The sequence below is a fragment of the Hydra vulgaris genome, chromosome 12 (genome assembly GCF_038396675.1).
Source record: "Hydra vulgaris chromosome 12, alternate assembly HydraT2T_AEP".
Taxonomy (NCBI): domain Eukaryota; kingdom Metazoa; phylum Cnidaria; class Hydrozoa; order Anthoathecata; family Hydridae; genus Hydra; species Hydra vulgaris.
In genome coordinates, this window is record NC_088931.1 from 79117273 (window position 1) to 79130085 (window position 12813).

General features: G+C 29.7%; 1 protein-coding gene across 2 annotated transcripts in view; it reads left to right on the top strand.

Annotated features, from left to right (window-relative positions):
• Positions 1 to 922: 922 nt before the first annotated feature.
• The window catches only part of LOC100197210 (glutamate receptor ionotropic, NMDA 1), a 73153-nt gene continuing 61262 nt past the window's right edge, over positions 923 to 12813 (top strand). The window contains exon 1 of one of the 2 annotated variants that reach the window (XM_065814573.1): positions 923 to 1355. In XM_065814573.1, coding sequence (XP_065670645.1) covers positions 975 to 1355 — 381 coding nt within the window. In that variant the 5' untranslated portion in view covers positions 923 to 974. The remainder of the gene's footprint in view (positions 1356 to 12813) is intronic. The other variant, XM_065814574.1, reaches the window with a different exon arrangement.

Here is a 12813-nt window from a genome sequence, read left to right on the forward strand (position 1 = left end):
ATTATTGAAAAAACAATTAAAACGAAAAATTTTAATAACCCTTGGGTCACCAAGGGTTTAAAAAAGTCATCAAAAACAAAACAGAATTTGTACATAAAGTTTGTACAGAATTTGTACATTTTAAAATTGAAATCATCTAAAAATTTTTTAGTACCTCTTGATAATGGCATTTGCTCTGATAAACTATTGTCCGAATAAAAAAAAAAAGGTTGAAAGTGTTTTCATTAATAAAGATTTTTGCTTATGAAATTAACGTAATAAGAAAAGAGCCTTGTGGCACTTCACAAGTTATATCTAATAGGTTTGATGATAATGATGAGTCTATTTGAATAAACTGTTTACGATTAAACAGTTCTTTAGTAAAAATGAAGAATTTCCAGTTATTTCATAATGTTCTAGTTTGTTATAAAAAATTTCATGATCTATAGTATCGAAAGCTTTCGATAGATCTATGAAAATACCTAATGTGTATTGCAATGTTACAAATGAATCAGCAATATTTCTTGTTAGTTGAAGAGTTGCATGTTCAGCATACATACATACATACATACATACATACATACATACATACATACATACATACATACATACATACATACATACATACATACATACATACATACATACATACATACATACATACATACATACATACATACATACATACAAACATACATACATACATACATACACACTGTGGAACCCGCGATACTCATATATTTATTTTACTTGGTATACGTATATATCATAACAACAAAGAAATAGACAAAATATTTTTAAAAATCTTATACAATAAGTAACATCTGTTACAAAACGTCTTTTGTAATTTTAAATTAAATTCAAAGATATATTTTTCATTAAATGATAAAAATTGAACACCTTTTATCTTTTATCTTAAAGAAATGCACAATCAGTAAATGTTATTCAATAAATTGTAAAAAGAGGTTTTAAGAAAAATAAAATTACACATCGGAATGGAATTAACTTTTATATTTCTGCTTGTTGTTTTTATTTTTATTCCATCTACCACAAAAGTAGTAAATATTGGTTTTCTTTTTGACGATTTTAAATTAGAGATAATAGCAAAGAATGAAATTGAGTCAATAAATTTAATCGAGTCAAAAAATTTAAATCTTCAAAATGAGATTTTTCTAAATTATACATGGCACAAAGCGTTGCCAGATCCAACACAAATGTTTCGTGAAATCTGCTCTAATATCATTTCTAACAATATCTTCGTTATTGTAACTGCTGATTCAAAAACGAGTGCGCCAAAAATAGTCTCTTGCTTCGGATCTTTATATAATATACCAGTAATTGGTTTACAGACAAGAAATATTGAGTTCTCCGACAAGGTAGGACCAAATTAATTTTTATTACCAAATATTTTAATTACAACTTTGACTTAAGGCTTTTTTGGAAAAAAAGTCCCAAGTTCTGATGACATAGAATTTATATTTTTAACCACAAAATTAATGTCAATAAAAAAATATGTCTATAGAAGGAATTCAATTTATTTGAAACTCCGACAAACTTATAAGCATTTTAGCGAATCAAGTTTTTTTTTTAAAAAGAAAGCAATCCAGTTTTTTTTTATGTTTATACTTTTGTCAAATAAAGATACTTTACAAAAAATTGGGACGATTCGAGCCTGGGATCCAAAAACCTTAAGATTTCGGGTACAACTGGCCCAAACCTGAGAGCAACAAATTGATAAACTAAATTTATATTTATCGATAATTTTTAAGTTTTACACAGTAATTTCTTAGCTTTCAAAAATTTATGAACTTATAAAACTTTTAACCTTCTCAAATGGGTTTTTTATATCTTTAAATTAAGAAACTGGTAAATTTTAAAATTCTTAAAAAATTTTTTTTTTATACGCTATTTTTTTACGTAGATAAAATATGTGGAAAAAATATGCGAAAATTAACAGGTTGTAAAAAACATTTGATACAAAAGCAATAAAATATATAGCAGTTGTTGAAGTCATTTATTGCATATGACTTTAACAACTTTATGCGGAGAGAAAACTCAGCGTTTTATCAAAAATATACTTTAGTCAACGGCAAACAAAACCTTTCAGACCTGGTAAAAAAAAAAAAAACCAATTAATTAAAAATATATATTTTTGTGATGACGTTACTTAGTAATCAACTACTTTCCTTGGTTACATAGATTTTTGAATAAAGTTTTTACATGCGCACAAATAGTCAATAGATTTCAAACTACCGTTTTGTTTCAACTTGACATAAATAAAATCGATCAGTTAAAATTACAAATCGCTAAGGCGTTTGAAACAACATTATCTTAATCTGGATCTTTGTTTTCAGCTGCCAGAGGCTATGTCATTATGAACACCAACATTACTAGTAAATATACCATCTGAGCAGTTGCTTTCTGAATCGACACCTACAGCATGAGCTCCAAAATCAATTTCAAAGTCATCTCACATGGAACCAATCTTTGATATTGTAATAACACTGACTTTTTAAAAAGAAATTTAAAATGAAGTCAAAAAACATTTGCAATATACGAATTTGCTTGCTACAGTTTTGTAACATAAGTTTTGTATCCAACACGTTGACAAGATTAAAAGATTCTGAAAGCAAAAAAGCAAGTAGGCTAGGAAATAACGTTATCTTAACTCCGATGATGTGATCAACAACAGTGACTTTGACAACAGTGGCTCTAACAACAACAATATTAGAAATTATTTTTTAGTGTAAGTGAACTTTTAAAATTGATGTCGGCAGTTTTTTTGGCCCTAGTCACAAACGCTTCACGGCGTATTTTATTTTAAGTACCAACCTTTTACCTCTAATAATTACATGGTCTAGTCAGTTACACGGGCAGTACAAAGATAAGAGGTTTATGAAGGTTTCCGCTTGCTTACGCAGCTGATTAGAGTTCATTTTGTGTGCTATTCAAAACGCCGAGCTTTGAACTTTTCTCTATATTGTGCCGCTGGCATTCTATAGTACAATGTTTGCATCCAAAATTTACTTGTTAAGTAGCGCATATTTAATCTCGAATCGCTTTTGATTAGATACTCTTGCATTGGTTTTCAAAATATAAGTTGATTTCGCTTTATACACCGAACTCTGACCTTTATTATTTTTAATAAATTTTAATTTATTATTAGGACTATATTCATTTTATTTAACATGTTATTTTTTTATTTTGTTGCTATGGATATCTAACTTTACTTAGCAACCTTGTTTTGGCATTTGCAGATACGAGTGTTCTATTCACTAAATTTGGCATGAGTAACAATATTATACTATATATTATATTATATTAGCTCCTTAATTTTTCGTTCATTAATTGATGCGTTTAGGTTGATTAGTTGTGTTTCACTTTTTTTCCACGAACAACAACGCCTGCCCACGAGGGGGCAGATATTGTTTTTGCCTCCAATGCCTAAATTCTTTTTAATTTTTCTATTATTTTTTAACTTTTCTATTATTTCTTGTTGCGCACGCACTTTATTACGCTTAGATTAATAGTTTTTAAAGTCTCATTTCCTTTTAATTTACCCATTGTTGTTAAAATTAGTTGAAAATATTAACGATCCAAACGGTTTTAACGACGCACTCTGACGTAAATAACAAGTTTTAGTTTCAATATTGTAAATTTTTTAACTTAATTTTTAAGTTTCAAAAAGTTGTATTTTGTAATTTTTTCCACCACTAAAAACAATTAAAAAAAAAAAAATGTATATTAAGTTAAATTAGGCACCGCCGATTCGGTTCGTAAATTCCGCAAAAAGTCAATCCGACTTATTTTACGGATTAAAACAGTCCGATCGTTAAATATTTTACATCCCATAATCCGAAAATTAAATTACGAACTAATAGCACTTTTTTTTTTTTTGCTGATTATTTTTGCTGTTCGGATGGTGTGCCATGCTAGACAAGAATAAAATGAGGATAGAAAACTAGGAAAGAATAATTTCAGAATTGAATGTTTTATGATAGAAATAAAGAAACCTTACTAGAAAAGAATTTTTACAAAAGAATATTTATTGGCAGAAATTTTGAAAAGAAACTTGAAATACTTTCTAAGAAAGAATATTTTTTAATAAACGTAAGCAACTTGCTGGGAAAGAATTCTATTTAATAAATGCGAAAAACTTGCTAGGAAAGAGTTTTATTTAATAAACCAAAAAAACTTGCTACGACAGAATTTTATTTCATTAATCCAAAAAAACTTGCTAGGATAGAATTACCATTTATAATAAAAGTGAATCACTGATGAATGATTCAGAAATTTCAGGTAATCTTTATTATTTCACAAAGATTTTGTTAGAATTAGGTTATACTTATTTAACATTTATTCAATTAAAAATCATAACTGTAATTACCAAATTGCGCGCAAATTCTTTCTTAAAATTTCTTTGCTAGCACGTTTTTAAAATTTCCTTTTCTAAAATTTCTTTGCTAGTACGTTTTTCCAATTTTCTTTGCTAGAAAGAAAATGACTTTTACTTGTGCGATTTCTATCCTAAAAAAGTCTTTGCTAGCAAGTTTTTCATTTTTCTTTGCCAGAAAGGATATATGTATTTCTTTCTTCTTTTCTATCCTTCAATTATTCTATCCTAAAAAGTAATCATGTTTTTTTCAATCATAGCAAGAATTTTCATGTTTCTTTCCTAGAAAGGCTTTCCTGAATTCTTGTCTAGAACCGGCCACCGTTCGGATTATTAATCCGAAAAATTATTATGAATCAATTTAACTTTAACAACAATTTAAATTTTTTTTCTTTTGCCGTTTAATACAATTTACATTAAGAAAGATTGTAGGGGAGAACGGGGTGAGATGGGACATGGGGTGAGATGGGACATGGGGTGAGATGGGACATGGGGTGAGATGGGACATGGGGTGAGATGGGACATGGGGTGAGATGGGACATGGGGTGAGATGGGACTTGGCAATATCTCAGTGAAAAATTTAATAAAGCAAAAGTTTTTTATATGTCATAAGTTTGCAATTGTTTCTTCATATTATTATGTTTTTTAAGTTTCAGAAGTATTTTTTTTCGGATTATTTGCGAATATGTAAAAATCTAACAATTTTCCTGGATTTTGAAGACATCATTAATATTAAATATTTATGTGTTGTTTGCATATATTTTTATGTTTATGGTTATTAATTATTCACTATTGTTTTATTTAACTAATGAAGAAATATGAATCGCATATGGCTACGAGAACTATATACAATAAAGGTTTTCTCACACCTTCTAGTGACTCGGGACAGGAGAATTGGGGTGAAATGGGACACTGTTTAATTTTATCATTTTTTTTTAATTTACTGTACTTTAACTTTTATAATCAATATTTTTGTAAAAAAGCAAGTGAGCAGAAAAAAATGTTTATGTTTATGATAAGATTTCAATGTTTACCTTATAGTAAAGTGTTTTTTATCATAGAAAATAATAATAATTATATTGGATTTCTTTGTTATTTTGTCCTGAAGACATCTTTCACAGTAAGTATTGTTTTAATGGCAATCATTTTTGTATTTTAAATTCAGTTTAAAAAAAGTTCTTCACTATTAGCCTTATTAAATTTAATCACATTATAAGTTCTATAGGGTTGTTATACTATTTTATTTTCATTAAAATAAATTGAAAATTTATAGCCATATCTGGATTTTGGTTAATGCATTTAAAAAGAGCATAAATTTTTTAAATAATGGAGTGAGTAATATGAGTAATAATTTTTCAGATGCCAAGAAAGTACAAACGAGTGACAAGTCGGTTAAAGTCTGATGCTCAAACAATAAAAGCTGCTGTGATGGCTGTCGAATCTGGCAGTTTATCACTATGAGCAGCTGCACAAGAGTATACAATTTCAAAATCAAGTTTACAGCGGAAAATAAAGGTTAATAAAGAAACTTCTTACAGTAACTTATACTTTGATGAACAACATAAATATATTTTTAATAAGACACAAGAAGATGAACTTTCAGTATATCTTTGTCAAGCATCTAATATGTATTATGGACTTGATGTTAGAGAAACAAAGCAACTTGCATATCAATATGCAATTAAAAATGACATTAAAATACCAGAAAACTGGATAAAGAGTGAAACAGCTGGGAAGTGAATGGTTTTATTTATTCTTAAATTGTACTAAATTGTCTATTTGTACGCCAGCAGCTACCAGCCTCAGTCGAACAACTAGTTTCAATCGCACAAATGTAGATACTTTTTTCAAAAACCTTGACAGTGTGCAGAAGCGCTATAACTTTTCTGCTGATTGCATTTACAATATTGATGAAACAGGTCTGACAACTGTTCATAAGCCAGTGAAAGTGATTGCTGGTAAAGGAGTAAAGCAAGTAGGACAGGTAACTTCTGCCGAAAGGGGAACCCTAGTTACAATGGTGGGTTGCATTAATGCCCTTGGAAATTTTATTCCACCGTTTTTGATATTTCCTCGTGTCCACTTTCGTAGCCATATGCTTAAAGGTGCACCAACAGGTAAAAAAGGTGATGCTAATCCTAGCAGATGGATAAATACAGAAATTTTTTTGAAATGTTTTGATCATTTTGTGGAGTATGGACATCCTAGCAAGGATCATCCATTACTTTTAATAATGGACAACCACAAAACTCATATATCGATTGAACTGATGGATAAAGCTAAGGAAAGCAATGTTGTGTTTTTGACATTGCCACCCCATTGCAGCCACAAACTCCAACTACTTGACAGATCAGTATTTGGGCCATTAAAGAAATTTTACAATTCAGCATGTGATTCATGGTTAAAGGCACATCCAAATACTCCTATGATGATATATGACATTTCTGAAAATTTAGGAATAGCTTATACGAGAGCCTTTACCTCCCAAAACATTCAAAATAGTTTTAAAGCAGCTGACATTTTTCCGTACGATCCATATGTTTTCAGTGATGTCGACTTTTTATGTTCTTATGTATCTGATCGACCAATTCCAGCAAATGACAATTCTGACAAACAAACAACCACCACATCACTGTGTATTGTATCTGAAGTTATTAAGGAAAATAAACAGCAAATCAGCACTTCTGCCTACCATTGGACAGCAGAAGATATAAGGCCATTTCCAAAAGCGGGTGAAAGGGTGGCAAAGAGAAAAAGTGCAAAAAGAAAATGTTCTAGGTCTCTGGTATTGACTGACACACCAACAAGAAATGAACTAGTTAAAAGTTTATCAGAATGTATAAGAAAAAAAGAAGATAAAGATAAGAAAAAGGAAAAAAAGTACCCCCTCAGACATCAACGTAATTTTGACTCAATTTAAACATCAAGCAACCTGTTGAACAAAGTTACAAATGCATTTAGAATGGTATTTTATTTTTGTTAAACATAAAATAAATTTTGTGTATTGTTATGTTTTATAAGGAGTAGAATAAACAATAAAATAATGCTTAAAATTATTTGTTTCTATTTTTGTCCCATTTCATTCCAACCATTGTCTCATTTCACCCCAACATGGGGTGACATGGGACAAACAGTGTCACTTTAAAAAACCAAGCCCTTGAACTTAATTTGATGGTTAAATAATAGGTTTTGCAATAATTTAACATGACAATTCATTGGACTATAGTTTTAAACCGATTTGTATGGTTTTTGTGGAAAATTTAAAGCGCAGCACGCAAGCAAATTTTTTTGTCCCATCTCACCCCGTTCTCCCCTACATATATAATAAATGGACGGAGCAAGAAGAAGACGCATATTGTCTTATCGCCGAGCCCCGTTTACATTGTCGCCTTCAGTTTATGAAACAAATTAAAAATTTGCAGGTTGAAAATTGTATAGTGAAACACATATTAAAAATAGTAAATTGTATAATAAGATATTTTCTTTTAGCTTTTATTTTTTATTTTTATAAGAAGAAGATAGGAAACAAATCAAAACAAAAATAAGTGAGTAATGATGACTTTTTTTAGTTTTTAATTATTTTAGGTACTAATTTAAAAAATTTTTTTTAAGATCGAAGTTATTTTCTGATAGAAATCGTTTAGATTCCCTTTTGAATTGTTCGGGGGAGAAGTTTAGAAAAGTTTTATTTCTGATAATATTTTTCAAAAAACTTTTCCATTTAAATGGTCCACGCTATTGAATTTGAAATGAACTGAGTTTTAAATAAGATTTTGGAACAACAAAATTATTAGTTGAAAACTTTGTGGGATATTTATGAGTAATTTCGGTGAAGTATATTAGTAGATAAACCATGTTTAGACTTAAACATTAGAAGCATAACTTGGTACATGCTAAGTTTATAAATATTGAGTGCATTAAGTTCCATTAAAAAAATTTACCATTAATAGTTCTGTTGACACCAAAAATAATTCTACTTGCATGTTTTTGTTTGCTATAGATTCTTTTAAGCTTCCCATAATTGATACTTCCTCATGCATTATTGCAATAGGAAAGATAACTATGAATAAATGAAAAGTATATAATTTTTAAAGACTCAATATTAAGAAATAATTAACTTTCGGTGTGATTTTGACTTTTTTTTATTTCTTAACATTGAAATCATTTCGTTTCATTGTATATTTGAATATTATAAATAAATAAAAATGAATCTTATTTCATAAACATTCTTTATTCTGAATGCGTATAAATCCGTAAAAAAAATATCGGTTCGGATTCCAATTCGAAATAAAATTTTCGAATTGCAATCCGATCCGAAGTATCGACTCGGTATCGATCCGAAGTATCGATCCGAAGTATCGACTCGGACTGCAGTCCGAAAAAATAATCTGAAAAAATTTTAACGAATTTGTTTCCGATAAATTATTTTCGGATCAAATCAATTCGTAAGTAATTTGAACCGTTCAGCGTAGATCATTCGGTGTAGAATCCGACAATCCGATAAACAGTAACGGATCGGCGGTCTCTAAGTTAAATCTATAATGCAATCGAAAAAACTTCAAACAAAAGCGATAAAACCAAATAATCACAACATCTAAGATTTCTTGTATAAATTGAGTATCCAAATCAAAAACACATCTTATCACTTCAATAGCGGAAGATAGAGAATATAAGGTCGTGCTTCTTATAAAAGTGATTATTATAGCAATTAAATGAAAACTTTTTCATTTAATTGCTATGAATATTTATAGTGCTCAGTAACTAGATACTTTCCCTGGTTACATAGGTTTTTGAATAAATTTTATTGGATTTTTAACCCACCTTTTTAATTAATGTTTTCTCATTAATAAAAACAAAAAATAGTGCAAAAAAACATTGACATTTTGAAATTACATCAAAAATTTATAAAGCACTGTTATCGTTTGAAGATTATTTAAATAATTGAAAAACATCTAAAGGAAATAGTTTATGGTTGTTGTGATGTTGATTTACGCAGTTATGAAATAACAGGATCAGTGATAAAATAACAGCTTTATCTGACGTAAGTCCTATGGGTAATGTAAGGTTTGGATTTATGCCATGTCCATTAGGGTGTTTCATATTTTATCAATTTTCGAAATCGAACTCGCGAATCGATTTATAAATTGACTATTTGTATAAAAATAAGTTTGAGCAAAAAAAAAAAAAAAAAATTTAATTTTTAGGGTCCCCGCCAGTTCGATTTTGGGCCAAAAATGATGGGTGTTTTAAAGGCCTGGCGGGGACCTTAAAATTTATCGAAATTTTTTTTTTATTCTTTTAAATGTTATATGTTGGATTGAATACTAATCACATAAATGGAGCATGTTGAAAAAATTAAGAAATTAGTCTACAGAATCTTTTAAAATTGGTGAAAAATCCAAATTTTCCATCTTAAAAATCTATTTTATCACTCAATCGCGTATAAAAAATATTTTTGATTTTCTAATAAACTGTTTCCAGACGCTGAAAAATCAATAACCTAGATTTTTTTAATAATAGTGTCAAATGAGGTATATACAGGTCTAAAAAAAAATTTCTTTTATCCTTCGAGGTAACCTAACCCTTACGCTAACCTTAATAGCCTAATAACAATTGTTTATTTTAGTTATTTTTATAATAAAAAAGACTTAATGAACTTACTGCAACATTGTTAAAAGTGGTATTGTTGTTATTAGTTTTATTGCCTCAAGATTAGAAAGTATATGGTACCCAGTGGGCACAGGACCTAAATAAGACGTCTTTTGAACGTTTAAAAGACGTCCAAAACGTTCAAAAGACGTTTAAAAGACGTCTTTTTTACGTCCTGTGCCCACTGGGTAGCTTTTCAACTTTAAATGATTTTCTTGGTATTGTTGCAAAGTTTTTTTTGGTTTTGTAAAAAATAAAAAATAAAAAAGAATGATATGTTTAAGTATAATTAAATAAAAAATACATATTTACAAATCAATATTACATCATTAAATAAAAGTCATCATTTAAAAACTATATTATCTATTTTGCAATTGCTTGATATGCTAATTGCAAATCTTCTTTAGTCTTTGCCTTGTTAAGGTTTTCTCTTCTTTGGTGAATAGCTAGCAGTAAGTCCTGACGATCGTCTTCATTGTGAACGTTATTTACAAAGTCTGATACAACTTTAATAGATCTTTCAGAAACGTCGTTAACCACTGCAAGGTTGGAAACAAACTGGGAAAAAATCTTAAACTGTTCAATATACTCCCATAGTGGTGCCGGGCTGTTTAACCAAAGTTTATCATTTAGCTTAGTAAGGTTTAACAAACTAAATATGAACCAAGAGTTTTCTCCCACTAGTTGGGCAATACTTGGTGGTTTTTCTAGGTTAAAGTTAAGAGTTTTTAACAAATTTAATTTTTCGGAATGCCGAAAAAAATTCAGGAACTGGTTTCGAAAAGACCATTTTTGCAACTTCTTCTCTCTCTGCAACAGAAATACCTTGGTCTAGAAGAGCCAGCGGAATTAAAGTCTCATCAAAGGTACCATAAATGTGATTCCATTGAAACCATTGTGGCATCAATTCCATTTAAAATTGTTTCAGAATTCTGAACATATTGTTCTACGTAACCTCTATATTTTGTCATTTGCCAATAGGCTTTTATATCTTGGTAAGGCGCAGCGTAAGGTAAAGAGGTTTTTAAAAACCAGACGTTATAAAAGATTGAGATAAGCTCAGCAGTAGACTGCACTTCGTTCTTTTGATCGTCTGTCAATTCATAAGACAGTTGCAAACTCAATATCCGAATCTTGAGATAATGAATAGCTTTGGACATAAAACGTGCATGAGACACGCACCCTGGAGCTTGAATTTTAAAATCTCTTTCAAGGCATAAGTACATTAGGGTTAGTTTCAATAACTCCTTGTAGTCTCCTCTGGGAAAAGTGTTTTTTTTTAGAGCAATCTCGCAATATTTTACAGCATCGAGTTTATAGATTTCTAAGAAAGTGGTAGCAATAGATTGAGTGTCATATTTTACAAACTTTGAAGAGTCAATGCTACTTTTAATGTCATTACTGTTTAATTGGAACCGTTTAAACATTAGGTTTTCTGGAGATTTAGTTTTTCCACTGCACTGTCTTTCACAGAAGTGTTTTAGATGTAACTCATAAACATGCCTCCTGCAAGCCAGCTCTAGTAGAATTGAGTTTTGTTTATGACTAAACCTGACATTTGTACCAGAAAGTCTTCCTGTATTTGTAGCTGTTGTATCAAAACATAAACCTTTCACGTCATCACATATTCCATACTCATCCAGTATTTTAACTAAAGCATCGTATTGAGCTTGTCCAGTACCACGATCAATTGCTGGAATGCCAAGGAGCTTCATTTTACCATCAATATTTACCGAGACCGCAAATCGATCTCTTTTTGATTTTGTACCTTCTGTGATGTCTTCGATAATTTTTCCATCAAAATGTGCTATTATGGGAAAAGTAGCTTTAGCGGTAGCAATTTTTACATTTTTCTTATATTGTTCAGCATTTTCCCGAATAGATTTTTTTTGAGCTCGCCAAATAGTTGAATGAGACACTGAAAAAGCAGCCACATTTCCGCCTGAACTTACGATTAAATCCGTACATACATGCACTAGATCTCTTGATGAAATATTTTTTGAGACTGATGTCATGGCAATATCTTTAACAAAACCTTTCCTTAACTCTTGTTTTGCGTTACTTGGGCCGGGTTGCGATAAATCAAAAGAAATATCTGATTCTGTACTCACGTCACTGATATCTGAGAGAAGCTCTAGATCTGTAGTTGATTCGTCTATTTGGGGTAACTGTTTAATATTACAACTTTTTAAAGGCTTCTTATCTTTATTTACCGTTTTATATCTCATGTCTTTGCTCCCCAAAGTCATTAGACGACTGGACTTTTGGTCTTTTAAAAATTGGATATCAACATAGTATGAAAGTTTATCAAGGCTCGTTTTTTTTAAGATTTCCTTAATATTATCTTTACCAATCCAAAATACCTGCTCCCCCTTCTTTTTGAATTCTTCCCTAGATTTCTCTGCTGCTTTAGAGTCTTTATTCTTACTTTTCTTTGATGTCTCCCAACTATCGATTAAACGAGTAATATTATTCCTGAAAAAATTAAGATAATACATTAAATAAAATAGAAATATTAACTTTAAGATGCACCTTATATTTTGCATTATTAAGCTATAATCCACACGTAATAACAACTAAAAAAATTAGTTGCAGTGGTACTACAAAAAAACCTTAATTATCTACTAGCTTATTAAGTTCGAATGATTATACAAATTTATAATAACTATTTTATTATAAATTGAAATTATAAAACTTACCTTATAGATTTATCCGTTAATAATCCATCTTTATAACCTCCGTCTAACCATGGTTTTTTTACTGCAAAAAGAATACAGTTGTCAGGGCAATTG